General features: G+C 37.5%; 1 protein-coding gene across 9 annotated transcripts in view; it reads left to right on the forward strand.

The window, feature by feature from the left end:
- The window catches only part of smap1 (small ArfGAP 1), an 86,382-nt gene that overhangs the window by 47,110 nt on the left and 17,784 nt on the right, over positions 1-21,488 (forward strand). For all 9 annotated transcript variants that reach the window (XM_052612974.1, XM_052612975.1, XM_052612976.1 and 6 more), the window contains 2 exons: positions 12,932-13,010; positions 17,505-17,632. In XM_052612974.1, coding sequence (XP_052468934.1) covers positions 12,932-13,010; positions 17,505-17,632 — 207 coding nt within the window. The remainder of the gene's footprint in view (positions 1-12,931; positions 13,011-17,504; positions 17,633-21,488) is intronic.

Raw genomic sequence — 21,488 nt, forward strand, 5'->3', positions numbered from 1 at the left:
TGCCATACACGCATTCATGTAACATAACACCTTTAATTAAACCCTCAAAGTCCCTCTTTTCACTTTAAGTCAAGTCACCTTTATTTACGTATATAGCACAGTCAGTTATTTGATGAATTAATGATGTCATCATCCAATTCAGCTCTCTTCCAATAGTATATCTGCAGTCAAAACCAATTGTCTCGAAAACCAATGAAACCCCTGTTTTTTCATAGACACACAAAGAAATTCTCTCTCATACGTGCTCAGTTTCAGACCTGTATAGTGACATCTGTGGCTTTGTGGTTTGGCAACATATTCAGACAATGGCATGGATCACTTGCGGTTTAGAGGAAACCCTTGAACACAAGAGAACCCTATAACACCTTTACGTTTTATCTTATTCACATATGTTACATAAGTGAGATAAACGGAGTCAAAGAGTGAATAATTTCTTTATTTTTTGCATGTTTCTGTTAATTCATGGGTGTCGAAGGCTGGCTTTGGTGTAGGTTTGATCTAGGTTTGGGAGTTGGGGTTGAGTGCGTGTTCTTTTCAGAACTTAGTACAGTTACTGTGTCAGTTGTGTAAAAACAATTAAATACAATGTTTAAATATGGCAATGTTTTTTTTTTTTTTTTTTTTTTTTTTTACATCTTAGCTTACAGGATTTAATTGGATTTAAATGTTTAAAATTTGAAAGCAAATATTTTCCGGACTGATGAAATCATTAAGGTCACATGGATGCACAAACTTGGTACAGATACCTATTTAAATCTCAGTTTTGTCAGTGTCCTTTAAATGGCTCTAGGTTATACCAGCCATTCACAGTGAGGCTGTGGCAAGAGTGTGACTTAGAAAGAAGTGTAGCATATAAGTCAACAAACTATGTATAAGCCAGTGAATGTATAGATCAGAGCTTGTCAGTGCGTGCCGTGCAGTGCATATTGCAGGAGCATAAATCAGAGGAAGACACGATAACACCGAACTCAAGATACAACCGTACACAGCCATACCACAACTGATATGAGGCAGTGAAAAACCTGTCTTCCTTTTCTTAATTTGTTTTAGACTATGAAGGCTGCTGTTGTTGTTTGAACATTGTACTGGTCTTGAAAGTCATGAAAAATCACATTATTGTTATATTGAATATTTAGTTTCTGTTTCAGAACTCTTTTTGTGCGCCCACTCTTTGAGAGTTCATGCGTTTGTGAGCTTGTGAGTCTTGTGTGCTCCATATTGCAGTTTATTTAGGCCAAGAACCACCCACTTATACAGAAAGAGACTCTCTGAACAGTATCTAAAGCAACCAACCATCATTTATTTGTATTTTACTTGCTTTACGGGTGGTTTTATCTGAAATATCGGCTCTAGCACTAATACAAGATTTTGCACATATTTATTATGGTAATTTTTACTATAAAAACTAATATTTTGGTGGAATGTTTAATTTCAAGGAAATGGATAGATTAGATTAGTTTAAAATATTGATTCTGTATCTGATCGTGAATTGACATTTGTTCTTAAATGGATAGTTCACCCAATAATAATAAACAAAAAAAAAAAATCTTTACATAATCTACACACCCTCATGTCGTTCCAAACTTGTACAGCTTTTTTTCTTCTTTGGAACACAAAATATATCTTAAAACATCTCTTTGTTGGTTTTATCCATACACATGAAGTCAGTGGGGTCCAGTGTTGTTTTGACTTTGAAAATGTCTTATTCATGTTCCACTGAAAAAAATAAAATAAATAAATTCAATCCAGATTTAGTATGACGAGGGTGACTACCGAATTTTCATTGTTGGGTTAACTATTCTTTAACCTATCAAATTGGCAGTCTTGATGCACAGGAGACTGAACAATGCTGTTAGTGGCACCCATTAACCACTAGCTGCTAGGGCCATATAGTGTTAAATCAGTTCTTCTTTCCCCCAGCACCAGCTTCTTCTCTGCCTTCACCTTTCAACAACACATCTGCCTCCAGCCCCTATTACTGGCAGCCCTAATGCAGCAAGAACCACGTGTATGAGAGAGCGAGAGAGTGAAAGGTGCCCTAAATGAGCAGTGTCCTCTGACAAACAACACTTCTCACCTTAACTAGATATCTCCCTCCCGCACCATCTGCTCAGTCACCCTACAGGGACCTAGTTTAGTTTCACACCGCATGCAATTGCGTGCACATGCACACCTGCAAACAGCCAATCGATAGCCGTGCTGCAGGGAGCCTGATCAATATTGGCTGGATTTGGAGCAGCGGGAGAGCGATAAACTAACCAAGACCGTTTCCTGGCGTGTATTGGCATAAAGGGAGCCAGCACAGTATACTCTACCTAAAATATGTTTTTGTATGATATATTTGTGTTACATTAATTTGCATCTTTAAACATACAAGAGCTCTCATGAAATCCACTTGCATCCACTTACACAGTCACCCTGTTCATATAAGGTGTTGGATCCGGAACCGAAGCACAAGAAAGAACATTTTGTACTGGTGGGTTTGAAGCCTCGTTTCTAAACCTGCCGCCAGAGGCAGAATATTAGCGAGGTTTCAAAGTAAAGAAAGCATGAAGGCACTATGTGGTAATCATAATTAGATCTGCGACAGCTTTTAGGCATTTGGTTGAGGAAATGAGGGCTAAGATTTCTCAAGCTTTGTGGAGTTCTTTATGATAAAGATAATCATTTATGAAAAGTCTTAATTAAAGCTTTATTGCCGACGGACGGGTGACTCGACTGTTGCCTTTATGCGTCTGTTTTTGTGAGGCAGGGGAGCAAGATAAGATTTCAGAAACCCGACTAAGATGTTGCATGGCCATATTTGAATACATCTGGGTGCACACATAAAGGCATGCAGTTATGATTCCCGATTTGGTCGGAAAATTCCCCCTTCTGAGTGACAGGAACCGAGGCCTGTGAAAACAGAAAATCCAATTATTTTATGCAAAGTGAGATTGTTTTTTTTTTTTTTATTATTAAGAACAAAACAAAACTTGTTCAAATCTAATAACAGCACCTCATAAACAAATAGCAGATTGCTTTGATATGACAAGAGCAAATGAGTTTTGGAGAACGAGTCAGAAGCAACTCGACAGAAAGTGCATCAAAAAAATGCATCTGAAAGTGCCTCCTCTGAAAGCCAGCGAAGAACTTCTAAGAGCCTTTTTTCTTTTAACTGTATCACCGTCTCTCTGACCCCCTCCTACTGCTATCTCCCATCATTTCTTTCTTTTAATGAGCCATCATTTACCGAGTCTGACTGGGTCCTCAAACGTGTTTTGCATTGATCTCTGGGCCTGTGGCCTGTCTGTCTGCGTCACAGAAGACCCTAGAATAGGGTTATCTTCCATAATACTGACTATGACTAATGAAATCTCTTCCCCTCCTGACCCATGGGCTGATGAGAAATTTGTGCCAAGAAGTGTTAATGTTTTGCATAAATTAAATGTGAAGTGTGTATTAAATAAACTTGGTCACTGTGGAGAGACTGATAGATGTCATTTGTATGTTGAATTTCTAAATATTTGAGACCTCTGACGTCAGCTTCTTGCAAAGCCTGGGAATCGATACACATTTTTCAAATTAATTTGGATTCAAATTCTGATTCCCAAGCTCTCAATTTGATTTAGATTCCATTTTATTTGATTCAGATTCACTGCTGGAAACCAAGAAAACTTGTTTTTGATTTAGTAACCACTCAAATTTGAGTTTATTCAATGAAGGATTCATTGGACAGATTAATTTTTGAATGGTTCATTAGAAAGAACCAAACAAAAGAGCCATTTTTAGTAAGTGTTGGACTACATTGATTATGCTGTGCACCCCCCCCCCCCCCTTCCCTCACTAAAAAGAACCATTTCATGAGAATGGCTCAAGAGTCTGATTCACAATGATGGCATAAGGTCATACAGATTTGCACACCTTCTGAGTAGGTGCTACATTTGATGAGAAACAACCTTTGTGAATGTGAATATTGAATATCCTATAGAGGATGAATGTGTGTAGCATTAATGATATCTGGACATATTACATTCATCACACTGGCTTTGTCAGGTGATCCATGCCATCAGTTGCCATGGTTGACTGCATTTTCTGTGGCCTCAAGTGTCCATCGATTGCATACTTCGAAACTCATCTGTAGTAGGTCATCCATGTACTTCTCACCTACTGTTTTATGAATACTAAAATTTTGACCATACTACTCATTTCACATAATGTTTTTGAGAAATGGCATTTTTGGACACTGAAATTAAATAAAAGATCAATCTTGCATTTATAAGAGTTAAAATCATTGTTGTACAAATTTTTCACTTAAAGATACTTATTTTTTACTTATCTTTTCTTCAGAAAATCTATATTTTTACCCAGCCCCCAATTGGAAATGGACACATTTTGCAATTCCAATTGGTGCCTCTGGTGACAGAAAAATCACACACTATTCACCTTAAAGGGATACTCCACCCCAAAATGTAAATATTAAATAAATAATTTGCTGTCTGCTGATTCACATTTCTTTTATTATTAATGAACTTGCTGAAAAGTTATGGATGCTTTGATTCTATGTGGCATTGTTTCATTGTGTGGGAGAAAAAAAGAAAAGAAAAAGCACCACTACAGCTTTTGTCTCTAATCTATGGCCGAAGGGTTGTTCTCCCCATCCCCCTACTCCACGTCTTCCCCATTTACACCATCAGACCCTGCGAGCTGAACATTGTATTTGACCTTTGCAAAAACAATTTGGAAAATGGGAGGATCCAGAAGGCGTGAAAATGACTCTGTGGTTAGAAGCCTATAGTGAAGAGACAGTAACTCCCACACTGCGAGTGTGTGTGTGTGTGTGTGTGTGTGTGTGTCCGTGTCGAGATTGAGGCCTAACCACCATATTGACTTGAGGCTTGAGGTGTGAGTGAAGTGGCTCTGGGGGTTCAGACAGCCCTGAGCTTCATATATACTTTAGTGAGGGCATCATCATTAACCTCAATATCTCAGCCCATCCATTCAGAATTCACATTAGCTGATATACAGGCCAGAGTGATGTCAAGATAAAAGGTGAGGGAGAGAGCGAGGACAGGGGGTCTTCTGGGAAGAAGAGGGTGTAGGCAACCTTTAGAGAATAAGATCACACAGCAGGAGGGCCTTGATTACACACACACACACACACACACACACACACACGTAATTCAGAGGATGCACAGCAAATAATCATCATCTGTCACTTTGACGGACTGGATTGTAAATTGTCCGTCATGCTCCATTGTTATTTTCATTTTCCTGAAAATGATATAGATGTATGGCATTTCATTTATATGTGAACATTTGTTCTCGACATAGCCAATCCTACGAACATTTTTACTAATTGAAAATGATTAGTCAGAGCCTATGCATGCAGAACCTACACTTTCTTCTGTGGGTAGTTAACCTAGCTGTCACATGCGCTACAGTTCACGCCGCTTTCACACTGGCAGTTGAAATCAGCTCCGATATTCTTGCGAAAGGCTACGGACGGTTCCTATGCGACAATTCCAGCGGAAGTTGGCATTGCTATGGTACTGATAAACAAACCTGAATTCATAACTTTTAATACAATAAATAATGATTTTATAACGGTAAGTTGTCATGTCATTTTTTTATTTTCATGATTTTCTAACATTATAAGGGCAGTTAATACAATTAAAATGAATAATTAAATATTGTGGCCCCCGCTCTCGGCGGTGTAGTACAACGTCCACTGAGGGAGTATTGCGGATTACGGAGCGGATTTCAAATGCCAGTGTGAAGGCGGCGTCAAAGGTTAGGGGTCAGGTAGATTATTTGAAACAGATAAATAGTTTTCAGCAAGGAATAATACATTAAATGCAGTAACGCATTAAATGGATCACAACTGACAGTAAACTTTTTGTTTAAAAGATTTCAAATCAGTGATGTGCTTTTTGAAGTTTTTATTCATAGTAGAATCCAGAAAAAAAAATTAAGCGACACAACAATTTTCAACATTGATCATAATAGCAACTGTTTCTTTAGCAGCAAATCAGCATATTAGAATGATTTCTGAAGGATCACTGAAGACTTGTGATGGCTGCTGAAAATTCACAAGAATAAATTATTTTTCAGAATGTATTAAATTAGTGCAAATTAATGCAGTGCAATTTGTGCTATACCAATTAAAAAGTACGTTTATTTCGTTTTGTTTAGGTCTGTAACCACTTAAATGGAGGCTACAGTCAAAGTTCATAAGTACGGTTGCAATCAAAGTTATTCAACCCCCTTGACCTGCAAGACATTTTGCTGCGGAGAACAACATTTTATGAAATCAATTGAACAAAGGCATCAGTAAAGTATTAGAGAAAGTTTAATACACTTTTGAGTGATTCTGAGAATGGAACATTGATGAATCATGATAAAATTCAAATTGGCTCTAAACATTAATGTTCAAAATTATTTGCAGAATCTTTTATTCTTTAAAATCACCAATAAACGCTGTCTGTAAGTGTTTAGAAGCTTCTGTCACCTCTCTCACTACTACAGTCTTGGCCCATTCCTCGCCTGAAAAAGCTTCCAGATCACTGATAATCTTTGGTTTTCACATTCACCAGTGCTTTCTTCGAATTCAACCAGATATTTGAAATGAGAATTAAGCCTGGAGACTGAACAGGTCACTCAAGTACATTCTATGACTGATCCCTGAACCAAGCAGAAGTAGATTTGGATGTGTACTTTAGTATGACTGGCCTGCAGGAAAGTCCATTGATCGTCATTAAAGTTAATTTCTGTAGCTTTCATAAAAAGTTCATTTCTGTAGCTTTTACAAAAGCAGTGTCTAGGGAGGAGCATAGTGGATGTGTGCGTGTGTAGACCGGCAAGCGTGGAAGTATCAGCGCGGCGGATTCTCTTCAGTGTGATGTGCGTTGACAGTTTGACCCCCTGCAGTGCATCATTCACAGAAGTGAGCCCTTGCACCAGCGTTCCCCCTCCCTAGCCACACGTCTATTGTTGATCTGTTAAATTTTCCTGCCTGTCCATCCCATCTAATGCTCACAAAGGCTTGTTGGGAAAATGGTGGGAAAATGCCCACCACCCAACACATACATAATACAGATTACAGTGGCCATGTTTACTGTGAAATGATTAAAAATGCACACTCACACATCCAAACATATGCAAGACATTGCATGGGCTTGCAGCACATAAACAAGCTCTGTTTTCTTCATCTTTTTGTCTTCATCTCTTATCCATCGCTTCAGGCCTTCAGCAGGACCACAATTTATGTTTTAATGCTAGTCATTCACAAAATTCTACACATTCCCTGCCTCTTATGGATTCATTTATTTTATATTCTGGCTAGTTAATTTAGTTAACAAAATGACACATAAAATGTTTTTGTTTGTGTAGTTCTATATAATTTGTTTTTATTTTTCAGTGTTATTTTTATGTGATATTTTTCTGTCCTTTTTGTTTTTGTCAACATAAAATTTCTAATTAAAATGTGATAATTATTGTTATGATGTGCCTTTTTCATCTTGCCTTTGTTGACAAACAATTACAGTTGTCAGTGTTAAAGAAGACAAGACAATGTCGACATTTTGGTGCTGAAAATACACTACTGTTGTGTTGTTGTTATTTTATAGAAAATACAGTAAATGTGAAATTTGATTATAATTTAGAATAACTGAAAATTAAAAGAAAATTGTTTTAATAAGAAAATGTATTTTACCAATTTTTAAAATAACTTATCCATTAAAATATATTCATTAAAAAAATATATATTACTGACCAACATTTTTGAATGGCTGTGTATGGCGAGAAAAAATAACACTGCAAGATATTAGCAGTAGACTGACAGTATAAATTAAAAAAATATATATATCAAAATAATCCAGTCATATGCTGCGGGATAACTCACTTGAGTATCTTTTAGTTAGTGTTCAACCACTAAAAATAATTAAAAGAAAAAAAGATTAAAATTTTTATTTTTAATTGTGATGTGATGCAAAAACTAAAATACATTTAAATACAAACAAACAAACAAAAATTATTACAACTATATGTTTTGTGTGTGTGAGTCAGTGATGGAGTACTCGAGTCATGGACTCGGACTCAAGTCCGACTCGAGTCACTATTCTTTGGACTCGAGTCCGACTCGAGACTCCATTCTCTGGACTCGTGACTCGACTTGGACTCGCGGACTGATGACTCGTACTTGGACTCGGACTCGAGGATATATAAAATCGGACTTGAGCATTCATCACGTTGTTTTTGACTAAAAATGTTATAAAAAATGTTTCGTGCCCAAGACCGGCCGCGATCTATTCTTTTCCCTCACAGACACTGCTACCGCTCGCTCTCTTTGCTTGACAACACACTCACTGACGTCACTCACTTTACTTTCACTTGACTTTTTTTCCAAATCGCTCGGCACTTGCGGGAAAGGATGAAGCTGATTGGTTAGTTCTTTTCACATGAACCGCGTTGCGCTTGCGGCATTCTGAAAAGTGTAGATATTTTTAACTCTGTGCGGACGCGCCTGGATGCTTCCATTATGAGCGTGCATACCGCGCGCCTATATTGGAAATAACGAACTTGAGCGTGAAAAATACGCGATATGTGAACGGCCCTTATCATTACACGTTGCTTTCTGACAAGGTGCATGCCGTCACACAAACACATTCACTTGAACACATACAAACGCACTCACGATAAATCACTCGGTCGCTCACACACAGAGCTCTCTCTCTCTCTCTCTCTCTCTCAACGTAAGCATGGTTTTGAGGACACTTCCTGTTTTCCCATAAAACAAAAGGCTTAAAAAACATACAAAACTGTGTTTTTGGAAATAAAAAAATTGCTAGTAGTTTTCTGTAAGGGGTAGATTTAGGTGTGGAGTTGATGTAGGGCGATAGGAAAAACAGTTTGTACAGTATAAAAACCATTAGGTCTATGGAGAGTCCCCATAAACCACAAGTGTGTGTGTGTGTGTGTGTGTGTGTGTGAGAGAGAAAAGTCACATTGCTCTCAGTATATAGCTCAGATGTTTAAAACATGCAACCGTGTTCTGAAAAATCTATGCAAAAAAGCAGAAAATGTCCCCAGGTTCGGTATGGGCCTGACCATCAGTCTGTCATTCGTCCTGTATCTCAGAGTTTTCAGGCGTCAGCTGCATTGAGCTGCAGCGCTGCCCTTGTGCCGCAGGAAGTCCGGACTCAGAGAGAGCGTGTGGATTAACAGCTGATTAAAGTGCAATTTGAATAAAGTAATCAGTGATGTAAGTGCCTGTGCTGATTACGAGCCAAAGACTCCTCAGGCCACCCCAGTTTAGATCCCTGATAAGCACAATGATGAACTATAATTGATGATAAGCATATTAAATGATAACAGAGTCTTGTTTCTCCCCCCATGGCACAGGCCTGAGTCTCTTCATTCTGTGCATCCGCTGGCAGATGCTGCCATGCTTCCATTAAACGCTGGCTGTGGTTAATGCTGCTTTAATTACTGGAAACTGAATGAGTTTGACTGCTTATCATGTTCTGTAACAGGGGTTTAATTTATTACATCCACCTTACGTTTTTGGCGACTAAAGCCCGTAACGCTGCTCGGTCAGTCAGATTAGAAGTTTGGTACTAATTGTTGTAAAATATGAAATAGGTTTGCATTGTGTCAGTACAGAGCCTCATTATTAGTTATTGTGCGCAGCAATGGGAACTGGTCTTACAAGCCTTCAAAGCACTTCTGGTATTTTTCCCTCACCTGTCTTTCTGTTTCACGCTGTGGTTTCACTAATAATTAATAGCGCTGCTCTGGGCTCTGTGGAGTGAGGGCTTTGTCCTGGTCTCAGAGTGTGTAAAGGAACTGTGCTACAGGAAGTGGCATGTGCCCACTCATGAGCTCAAGAACTCACTGTACTTTCAGCAGAGAGCTTCCTTCCACTATCATTATTTCTGTGCTGCAGAAGAACAGCACCTCTTCCATTCCTCAAGATACAGGCTACCCTTCTCTCCATATTGCTTTTTTTTAATTTGATCTCCTAATCATTCTTCCAATCTTCTGATAATGATCTTCTAATCATTTGTAAACTGTTTTTTTTCTTTTATATTTCACAGACAAGAAAACACTATGTCGGTATTTTGTTGACAGGACTGTGCTGTATTGTTCTGTGTGGATTTTGTTTATTTTAAAGTGGTTTCAGTAGTGGTTAATAAAAAGTTGCCATTTTTAATGTACAGTAGAATAGTAAATGTTTTTATGGCAGAATTATGAATTTTTATTTGACATTTACTTTTTATTTATTTGTATTTTCTTTTACTTTTATTTGACTTCACATTAAGTATTTTTCTCTGCTTTGCTCATTCACTTTTTTTATTTTACTTATTTATATAGTTATTTATTTTTCTCCCATTTCACTATATTTTTCTATGTTGGTTGTGTTCAGCTCGATTTGGTTTGAATATTTTACATGTCTTCCTCCTCGATAATCACCTGCACACGGTTTTAAAAAAACACATTGATCATTTCTTGGTCTTTCAGCATCTACAAAAATAACATAACAGTCCATGAATGCAAAATAGGTTACAGACCCCTATCCCCCTCTCCAATATTCATAGCTGCAACACAAGTTGTGAGTGCCCAGCCAAGTACATTCAGCTTTGCATCAGTCCATAGCAAAGTGTAGAAGGTGTCCCTGTTCATAATGACTGAGTGGCGCTCACATGAGCATCTCCCTCTGATGCTGTTTGCATGGCACGGGTGTGTTACGTCGGAGGGAATGTGACACAAATGGAATTATTCTTCCATCAAAGGGAAGTATCCATGAATTAGAAATGACCTTGATTGGAGAGGCCCCAGAGACAGTTCAAGCTATTTCACACCCGTTCACTGAACGGCTTTCGAGAGTGAGGAAAGGCTGAGAGAGAGAGGATGAGATGGACTGGAAGAATTTAGAAGTAATTGTATGCATAAATAAAAGCATAGTGTGAAGAAAAAGCAGAAAACTGTAGCCTTCAGTGTTATGTTAGTATTATTTATATATTACATTTACATTTAATCACTTAGCAGATACTTTTATTCAAAGTGACTTATTATTATAGCTTTGTTAATATTTTGATGTTTAATAATATTTCATGTATTAATTTAAATTATATTAATATTAGCTTTTATTTTCATTGTCATATTTTTAAAATTTAAATTACAGTTCAGTATTATAGCAATATTTTGTACTTTTAAAAAATTATTTGTGATGTTTTGTGGTTACATAATTCATTTTGTGGTTAAAATAGCTCATTTTGGGCTGCGCACCTCATTAGAATTAAAAAATTAAATTTGTCCCTTGAGGCTAAAGAGACCCTTTCTGTGTTGCCCCAGATCTTCCCAAAGTTGACAATCCCTGTTTTACAAGGTGTGATGTGTGCCATAAGCCTTTGTATTTCAGTGTATCTGTCTTGTGAATGTTTTGTTTGCTTGTCTTAGCCTGTGTTTCCGCAATCTGAAGTAGAAAATACATTCTTGAAGGATTTCACCTTCAAAGTTGTCTTCAAAGTGTGCGTGTGTCAAAGTCAACAAATGGTAGAGCACCTAAGCCCTCAATTCATACATAATTCAACCAAACCCAACCGATTTAATATTACGGTTTTCAATCATAGAGGTGTATTTTTTATTTTTTTTATTTGCGAAGGGCAGCTGTACATCACATTCCTGCCTATGTGCCTCTCTGCTTGTGTACTACAATAAAAAAGGTCACAAGTTAAAAAGACTTGGCCTTGTATTCAGAAGCTGACATGCAAGGCTGGAGAAGGTTTTCACCGCTAAAAGATTAAGATTCAATTCACTTTAATTCAATTTCCAACCTTCTCTCAAGAGCTCAGGACCTAGTGATGTATAAAACACCCTTTTGATAGCTTTCATAATTCAGGAGCTTGTAAAATTAAGAGCGATCGATGTCATTTCTCATTAGAAACTGCTTTTGATGACTTTGGAATCAGAAAAAAGCGTTTTTTTTCATTAGGCAACCATTTTTTCTCTTTACCTCACAGCTAAATGGATCCGAATCTCAAGCTCGCTGGAGAACAGCAAATGTATTTTTCCCATTTAATCCTCTACCCACGATGCACCTGGCTCGACACTTCACCACAAGCCCTGCCTGCAGATGCTCATTAGAGTGCTTGTGTTGGCTCTGTCCCGTTTTTCAATCACTCAAATTCAATCTTTTGCCAAAAACAATTGCGCAATGATGACGTTAAGTGACACATCTAGACAAATTCGCATGTATCATTCTCTTTTATTGTGCTAATAAGGCAGATGTCAGACACTGGTGGTTTTATTCAGATTTGACAGCACAGTCTGGCTGGGTTTGTGTCTATTCTGACGTGTTCTGCCCTTTTGTCTTCCCAGTCTCTTGCCGCTCCCTCAAGAAGAACGCATCCCAATGCTGTCCTGTTGAGTTTGCTTGTGTGTTTGTGTATATATGTGAGGGTGGTTTGTTTAGAATGAGGTTTTAAAAGGCCTCCGTCTGGCTTTGATCCAGGCTTTAACCCAGAGCCCATCGATCGGCCGTTCAGACCGGATTACAGTTAGTCTTCTCAGCCCGAGATGCCTCTTTCTTCCCATCACAAATCACAGGCCTCAAAAGCGCCTTTGAACTGAATTTCCAAAGTGGCATGGTCAGTCGACACCAAAGTGAGGTGCAGTCGGGCGTCAGTCAGGCAATGAACAAATAGAGCGAGTGAGCTATTTTGGGACCGCGTTGCATTATCTATTCATAATATTTGCAGAGTGTCTAACTAGCAAAGTTAAAACACAGAAGCCGTGTATAGATAGCATCTGAAAGCTGTTTTTTTGTGAAGAACAACATTCGAATCAGAACAACAACTGGTGGCCTATTAGGCTGATGCTCACTTTCGGAATTGTGATCCCAAAAAATCTTCTCACTAACACTCTTTTTTTTTGTCTCCCTTCATCTTAGAAAAGAGAAGACAACCAGACAGATTCCAGAATCAGCCCTAAGAAGAGTGCAGAGCCCGCCATCGACCTGTTAGGCCTTGGTAAGACATGAATAATTGATTACTCATCTCATTGCTGATCAGGGAATCTGATATATCTAAGATAGGCTGGAACAAAAATACTTCAAGGTCATTTTACACACAAAAAAATATTTTTTTAAGTGGTGGAAGGTAGTGAAATGGAAGACTAATTTATGCACTTAACACGTGTCATTGACTAATCTAATGGGATTTTACAGACAAATCAATCTTACAGTTTATATTTATATGAAGTGATGTGTGATACATTCATCTGTTTCAGACCTTTCCACTCATTCACCATATTTATGACCAACAGCAGGGCAATGTGATAATAGTGAATACAAAAATAAATGAACGTAGATTTACTCTGAAGGTTTGCGGATTCAGCACATAAATGTGCATCAGTGTTTTTAAGAATATAGTACAATATAGTAAAATAGCAATATAGCGAAATATAGTAAAAGTAGAAATATTGTGAAATATTATTTAAATTAAAACAACCATTTTCTGTTTATTTATAAAATAAAATAAAAATAATATTTTAAAATGTAATTTCACATTTTAAATGACATTTGAATGACATGTGATGGAAAAGCTGTTACTGGCCATTACTCCAGTCTTCAGTGTCACATGATCCACCAAACTCAAAATAATTATCAGTCCTACTTTACATTGTGGATCTGTGATGCCTAAATTCACTTGTAACATTTAAAATGATCGGTCTTTGTTTTTAATGTTTTTGTTTTTTCATTTATCTAGAGAATATGGTTATCTCGTTTTATTATTTTTTTCTTATCTTTTTTATTATTAGGTCAGCAAGTACTCAAGGAACAGTTACAAGACAATGTGTTGCTGTACACCTAAGCGACATGTTTTAAAGTCTGTTTTAAGGCTTGGATAGTGGAACACACTGACTGTTATTACTGTCTAGATGAAGGTTCAGGGAAGCACACTGCTAGTACAGTCCTGGCGGTATTGATCAGGCCAGCAACTCGAGCCCTTGAGATGACCAAACACAACTGATGTTATATTACTTTCTGGGAAATGAAAGTTTCTGTTTGCTGCCCTGGAGCTTTCCATTGTCGCTTTGACTTGTTTTTATCACCCTCTAACTCTCTTTCTCTCTCTCTCTCTCATTCGATATTTCTCACTCTCTCAATCTCGATCTGCTAAAGTCGTCCATTATGATGAGTGAGAGAGACGGAGAGTGGGCGAGAATATATACATTTCCACAAATGTGTGTGTCCTAGTCAAGGAGGTTAGAGTGTTTAGATGAACGTCTTCAGCTTGGGGGCAGTAGGGGTCAGTGCTGATGAACAGCGGCTGGAGATGATGGTGTTGAGAATGAGACATGCATCTTATTGATGTGTTTTTGCTCAAGGCCCCAGCATCTTTCCCACCCTTCCATGCCAGCAACAGGCTCCAGCACTGTGTTCAGACAATAGACGTTTTGTCTCTCTCTTTCTGTCAGTGTGGCTGTTGATAAAAAATTTATCAAATTACTTGCATGAAATGAATCACAATTAATCAGCACTATATCAATACATTTGCATTCTGTCTGTATTAAATGTGTATTTGGTTCTGTTTACACCTGTTGTGTTAACATCCATCTCAGGAGATTCATTTTAGAACGGTTTAGATCTAGTATTATGCATTGCTGTCAAATCGATTAATCGCGATTAATCACATATGGTGTTGTCAAAAGACCCGGTACTTCAGTACCAAGTCGGTACTAAAAAAAATTACAATTTCACAGTACCAGGTTTTTTAGTACCGGTGGTACCCGAATACCCGGTCAACCCGGTTCATGACGCATACAGCAGACGGAATCTCAAAATGAAACGTACATTTTAATATGGACAGTCACGGAATTTGTCAAAGTTAGTATAAATTAATCAAATCAAATCTCCATATGGACCAGTATCTGTAAATGTTAAGCCGCAAAAGTTGGTTGAAATATGAATCCTGCATGTTAGCGCGTCTCTGTGTGAATGAATGAATGGCAGAGATGTGCGGGTTTGTTTACTACATAGACTGAAGCGCATGACACTTGCAGTAATTTCAGCTTCTGCCGTCTCAATGAGGACATAAATACATAAACAACATCACCAGAACTGTTCTGAGTCACTTCACAAGCATTTTACCATTTCATGTGAGTAAAATCAGTGTCAATTAAAGGTATTCAACGGAAACCCGTCAAAATAAAAGTTCATTTTTACATAAAGGCACTGTACTAGAAATATTACTATTATTTAGTAGAATGTATGTGATACTGCTACTACTGTTGAAAAAATGTATAAAACTTTATTTTTTAAAGAAATAAATCACACAATATTTCTTCCATGTTTTAATTTTAATAGCAAATCCCCTTTATTTACCAAAAAATAAAATGTGTTTAAATTTCATTAATTAAAAGACAAATTTCATTAATTAAAAGACAAATAAAATTTGGGTGAAACTTGTTTACTGTTTTTCATTATTATATTACTTGTAGAAAAACTTTAAACACAATTGTAAATAAGTATAAAGAATTGCATTATTTATTATTTTTAATTATTATTATTATTTTAAATAAACATATTTTTGTGGTTTTCTTTGGTACCGAAAATTGGTATCGAGAATTGTGGATTTTCACTGGTATTGGTACCGAATACTGAAATTTTGGTACTGTGACAACACTAAGCACATCCAAAATTACATAATATATTTGTGTGTGCTGTGTGTATGTATATATATATATATATATATATATATATATGTATATACAAATATACTTATGACACCAGACTTCTCTCTGGTGACATACGTCAGACTTCTCCAATCATTTCATCCGCAAAAATCCCACCACTCATAAAGTAGAAGGCAAGCTTTCATTCAAATCTGCCTCCATTCAATTCAACAACCAATAGTTAGAACTTCTCGATACATAGAAGTCTCCTACTTTCTTTTTCTCAATAATTGGTTACACTCAGATGTATGTAACAATATGGAAGAAAAGACTTTAACATTACAAAAGTCAGTAACACTTTATTTTAAGGTGTCCTTGTTACTTACTATATGGTTAGGGTTTGGCTTAGGGTTGCTTGCTTGTAATTATGCATAATTTATTTTTATTACAATAAGTACATGTAACGTGTAACAAAGACAAATAAAGTGTTACCTTTAAGTCTTTTTAGGCATTTCATTCAACCTGTCCACGTTGACATCTGCCTAATTTGGCTACCTTCCACCAAGGTACATATGAATTTACACAAACTATACTATAGTTCATATAGGCCAGTGATCCTCAAATCTGGCTCGCGAGATCCATTTTCCTGCGAAGTTGAACTCTAACCCTAATCAAACACGCATGAGTTTGCTAATCAGTGTCTTCAGGATCATTAGAAAATCACAGGCAGGTGTGTTTAATTGGAGTCAGAGCTAAACTCTGCAGGAAACTGGATCTCGCGAGCCAGATTTGAGGATCACTGATATAGGCACTCAATTAGGCCAATTTTTTTCTCTTCATATTTCTGCATTCTTTTTTATATTTGCATTTAGCTTAGTTTTTCCTTACTATTCGTGATCCTATCAGAATAGACCTGCAACCCACCACCACATGAAAACCACTGATTTAGACTGTATGTATAGGCACTCATAAAGCATATCAGATGTTTGTGCACACATAAAGGCCTTTGAAATAGAGTGCCTTGCTTTCCAGATGCTTCGCTCTTTTGCACATCACACTTTACGTGGGTTCTCTAATTTCCTCTTCCTATTCTCCTTCTAGTAACACCCCCAGCTCATCAAGCGTCACATCGCTTCTCTTCCAGACTCCCGTTGCTTTTCGCTCCAGTTGTATTATTTTGAGCTCTTTTATTTTCATGGATTTTATCAGTCATAAAGAGATGGCAGTTGCTCTTGACTGGAACGTGTGAACACAGGCGGGGCTCTGACTGAGTCTTTTGACTTTAATGGAATGAGAGAGTGCGTCTGAGCGGCAGGCCGGCATCGGAGTCGAGCGGATGCTTTTTCTCCAGCGTTGGCGGAGGCGTGTGCGCAGTGTGATTAGATTTCCTTGGATGGAGTCGATAGGTAGCGGGAATGGGAAAAGCAAGCAGAGCAGGCGGTGTGGGCTGCTGCCAGATGAACACTGCTTTATTTCTCTCTACAGAAACAAAGACTCATGCGAGCAGGTTTAGCCTGGCACTGGTCATCACTGCTGACTCAGTTAGTCACAGATGCATCTGAATTGTTATGTAAAGAGTCGCTGTGTCTCTGACATCTGACTTCAGTGGCTCAGAATAATTAAATACAGTGGATAAATGCAGTTTGCTAAGAAAGCAAAATAGGCCAAAATCTTCAAATTGAGCAGTGCATAAAAACAATTGTTCAGCTTGTGGAGTCTTGCTTTAAAATCAACAAAATCTATTTAGTTTGGTGTGAAACCAATACAAATCTAAAGTGATTGTTACTGTTTATAATGCTGTTGACACTTTGTCCATGTCTAATGGCCTTTGGTTCTCTCTCGCTCAGATGCACCCACAGCCAGCTCTGCCAGCAGTGGGGCGGGAACAAGCAGTGCAGCTCCAATCAGTGACGACTTAGACATCTTTGGACCTATGGTATCCAACCCTTTGCCCTCAAACACCAACACAAACCAGGTAAAAGAGTCCACTAATGGATGCATCAATAACCAATATATGTGTGTGTGTGTGTGTGTGTGTGTGTGTGTTCTTGGCTCAAAAAACCTGCTCTATCCTGTTGTCATGTCAGTCACACCAATTTCTCAGTGTTGGGTAGTTGACAACCATTGGCAGCGGTGACCTGCGGTGTGACATATGTACTTTTTGAACGTGTTGTGTATGTTTTGAACATGTTTTGCTCAAAGGTTTGAGGTCAGAAAGAATTTTAAGAGATTGATAACTTTATTGAGCAAGGGTTCATTAAATAGATCAAATGTGACAGTTAACGCATTTATGTTCAAATGTTCTTTGTTTTTTTTTTTGCAGTTCTTTTGTGCTTTCTATTCATCAAAGATTCCTGGAAAAGAATGCATTACAGTTTCCACAAAAATATTAAGCAGCACGACACGCAGTGATGATGATAAGAGTAATTGTTAAATATATTAAAATAGAATAGAGCTATTTAAAATGTAAATAATATTTCACAATATTTCTGTTTTTATTTTTGATCAAATAAATGCAACCTTAGTGAGCAATAGGAAACTTATTTTGTAAACCTGATCCCAAATATGGACAGTGGAAGAATATTTATTTTATAAATTAAAAAATATTTTGTCAAAATGTGGAACTATTTGCATAGCTGCAAATTAACTGGAAATATTTTTTAGAAATTGTAAAAATTTCTATTCTATTTATTTTATCCTGATACGATGATATAAAAAAGTCAATGTCAGTGCTATGACGGCAACCCACAAACTACCTGAACTCTTTTGGTACATTTGGTTATTTGTCATGGCATGTGGTGGCTAATGCTAAACAGACCTTCATAAACCAGTGCGCCTCATTTGTAAGGGAACAGAGGTACAAGTTAAACAAGAAGCGTTATTTTTCTTAGGTCACAAAACGTGCGTCTGTTCCTGCTTGCCCTCATTCAGTCTAAATTCATCTGACGAAGAGAGACAAAGAAAAGGTCAAACCCAATTGTTTTAATTTCCTCCACAAACACCATGATTACATTTTGCCTGTCTACTTGCGGCTGACAGAATTGATTTGCAGGGTCTCCCTGGCCAAAGGATGCAGCATGAATAATGAGGGATATTAGCATTTATTACGGCCTTCGCTGAGAAAAGTGGAGAGGAGAAATGTTTAATAATGTCGAGAAGAGAGAGGGATAAAAACAGACTCATGTTAAGAGGAGGCAGAGAAGCTTGGCAATACATGTTAGAGATGCACAATTTATTTGAACCTTAGTGGTTCAAATTTATAGCCTGGTAATACCAGACTACTTCACTTTGCTTCGTAGACAGAGTCTGGAATGGCATAATAGAGAAGTGTTTTCTCTCTCGCTAGGGGGCGCTTGTCTGAAGTTTAAAATCATTGGTTACCCGTAAGCCAATCAGATACGTTTAGTCATGACGTATGTTATGCGCCTGTACAGCCGCATCGAAGCCCATGATCGAAGCACAGACATCATGCATCAAACTCAAATCTATGATTGAACTTCCACTGTAAACCTGTTGTTAAACACTCTTCTTGTTCTGGCTTCAGTTTGAAAAAGAGTTGAATGTTCTCCATAACAGAGCGAATTGCATCCCGTGTCTCGTTTCCCATTTTCGCGGTCGTTTCGGTTTTCGATTTCTCTAACCTACAATTTAAAACTCTGTGCTTAGCATCTACGTCACGGCTCTCAGCCCGCCCTCTGCTCGTTGATTGGGCTGGCTGTTTTCAGACCGGTGGCAAACAGAAAGCTCTGATGCTGTATCAGACTGAGTACAGAAGCGAAATGAAATTGAGCGGAAGTAGGAAGTCTGACGTAGTCAGGCTATCAAATTTAGGTTTTGTTGGGCTGATATTGTGCATTTAATTGTACATCAGCATTTTGCTGATTTTTAAATTAAATTAAATTAAATGTATGCCTTTATCCAAAGCGACTTACAGTGCATTCAGGCTAACATTTTTTACCTAACATGTGTTCCCCTGGGAATTGAACCCACAACCTTGTGCTGCTATAGCAATGTGATACCACTTGAGCCGCAGGAACACAATTTTTTTTACAATATTTATTTTATTTTATTATTTTTTTTTTACATTTGAATGACCTTTGCTATCATCTAATGTTGATTAACACTGTCAAATATAGTGTTTAGCAAAAAAAAAAAAAAATCACAGATAGATAGATAGATAGATAGATAGATAGATAAAATAATGTTGCACTTTGGAATTGAACCCACAACCTTGTGCTGCTATAGCAATGTGATACCACTTGAGCCGCAGGAACACAATTTTTTTTACAATATTTATTTTATTTTATTATTTTTTTTTTACATTTGAATGACCTTTGCTATCATCTAATGTTGATTAACACTGTCAAATATAGTGTTTAGCAAAAAAAAAAAAAAATCACAGATAGATAGATAGATAGATAGATAAAATAATGTTGCACTTTGTATCCCTTACCAGGTTTTTTAATGTTGTAATAATTACCCATAGAAAATTATTAACACAGAATAATAATCAACATTTAATATTCAGAATACATTTTATTTGTTGAAAGGCAATAAGTTACTAAATACTGTATAGATGGGCATTGGCAAAAAAAATGTTGATAACCACTGAGTTACATGTTTATAGCTGATCAGGACACTGGAGGATCCCAGCAGGAATAGCAGTGTGTCTTTGTGAAATCTGGTCTTCACGTCTGGGATCCACTCTCACTAACCCTACACTGTCTCTACTTTCACCTTTCTCCTTCGATAGACCTTAATCAGGGTAGAACCATATTGATTTTTTTTTTTTGACAGGAATGAAAATTATGCTGTGAGGCACAGAAGTACAGTGTGTTTGGAAGATCTTACTGTTGTTTAACAATGTACCGATTGTTCAGCTGATGAAACATCTTAAAGAATTTCCACTTGAAAAAAACTCAGTAAAACAGTTTTGAAAGTTGTGAGTTTTGAAAAATAAATGTTATACAAGAGCGTTGCACAGCATGTCTTTGTGAAGTCTATACTTCACAGCCTCATTTTCATTCGTGTAAAATTCAATATGACGTCTACCCTGACTAAGGTCCATTCCCATCCTCCTTTTACTCCTGTTTTGGCAATCGTTCTCAGAATAACTTGAGGAGAATTCTCTTTTTTGATCTTGGAAGCCTGAAGCTGACTTGAAACCAGGAAAGTCACTTGACAAAAAGCTTTTTGCCCACTTGAATCAATGTTTTATTGAGAGGTTTATAGAGCCGCTGGACTGACTTGGACTTCTCGAATTATTGATGCCCTCGTACTCTGCTCAGGCCAAGTGGAAATCAGCCCTTTCTACACAATGTACGTGTGCGTTCTGCATTCTCATGGAATGATAATAAAGGATAAAGAGGAGCTAAAGATAGATCACTTAAGAATAGTAAGCCAATGCTCAGGGCTTCTCAAAGCATTCAGTCTCAACAGCATGCTGTCAATCTCTGCTCTTATTGTTCAGATGAATTGAGCGGCATTGGGTGTCTGATGAGGGAAGATAGCAGCATTATGCCTTGATTCTTGTTTGTTGTGTCTTTGAGTGGAAGATGTGTTTAAAAGAGCCGCACATTGGCTCTTTAGAGGATTTGGGGGCTTTTTGTATGTCTGAGGATGTGTCACTTATTGGAATTGGATTGCTTATGTATGTGAATGAGGATTTAGTTTTTCCTCAAATGCTGATTTTTGGAAGCAAGAGCGACTGCAGGATGGAGCCTGACCTTGCCTCCATATCAGTAGGTGCATTTACATTGACACCTGTTGCTTCCATCGGAATGAGTTTATTCTGATTGACGAATCCGAACATGCTGTAGTGTTTACATGAA

Source organism: Carassius gibelio, chromosome A13 (assembly GCF_023724105.1).
Source record: "Carassius gibelio isolate Cgi1373 ecotype wild population from Czech Republic chromosome A13, carGib1.2-hapl.c, whole genome shotgun sequence".
Classification (NCBI taxonomy): Eukaryota; Metazoa; Chordata; class Actinopteri; order Cypriniformes; family Cyprinidae; genus Carassius; species Carassius gibelio.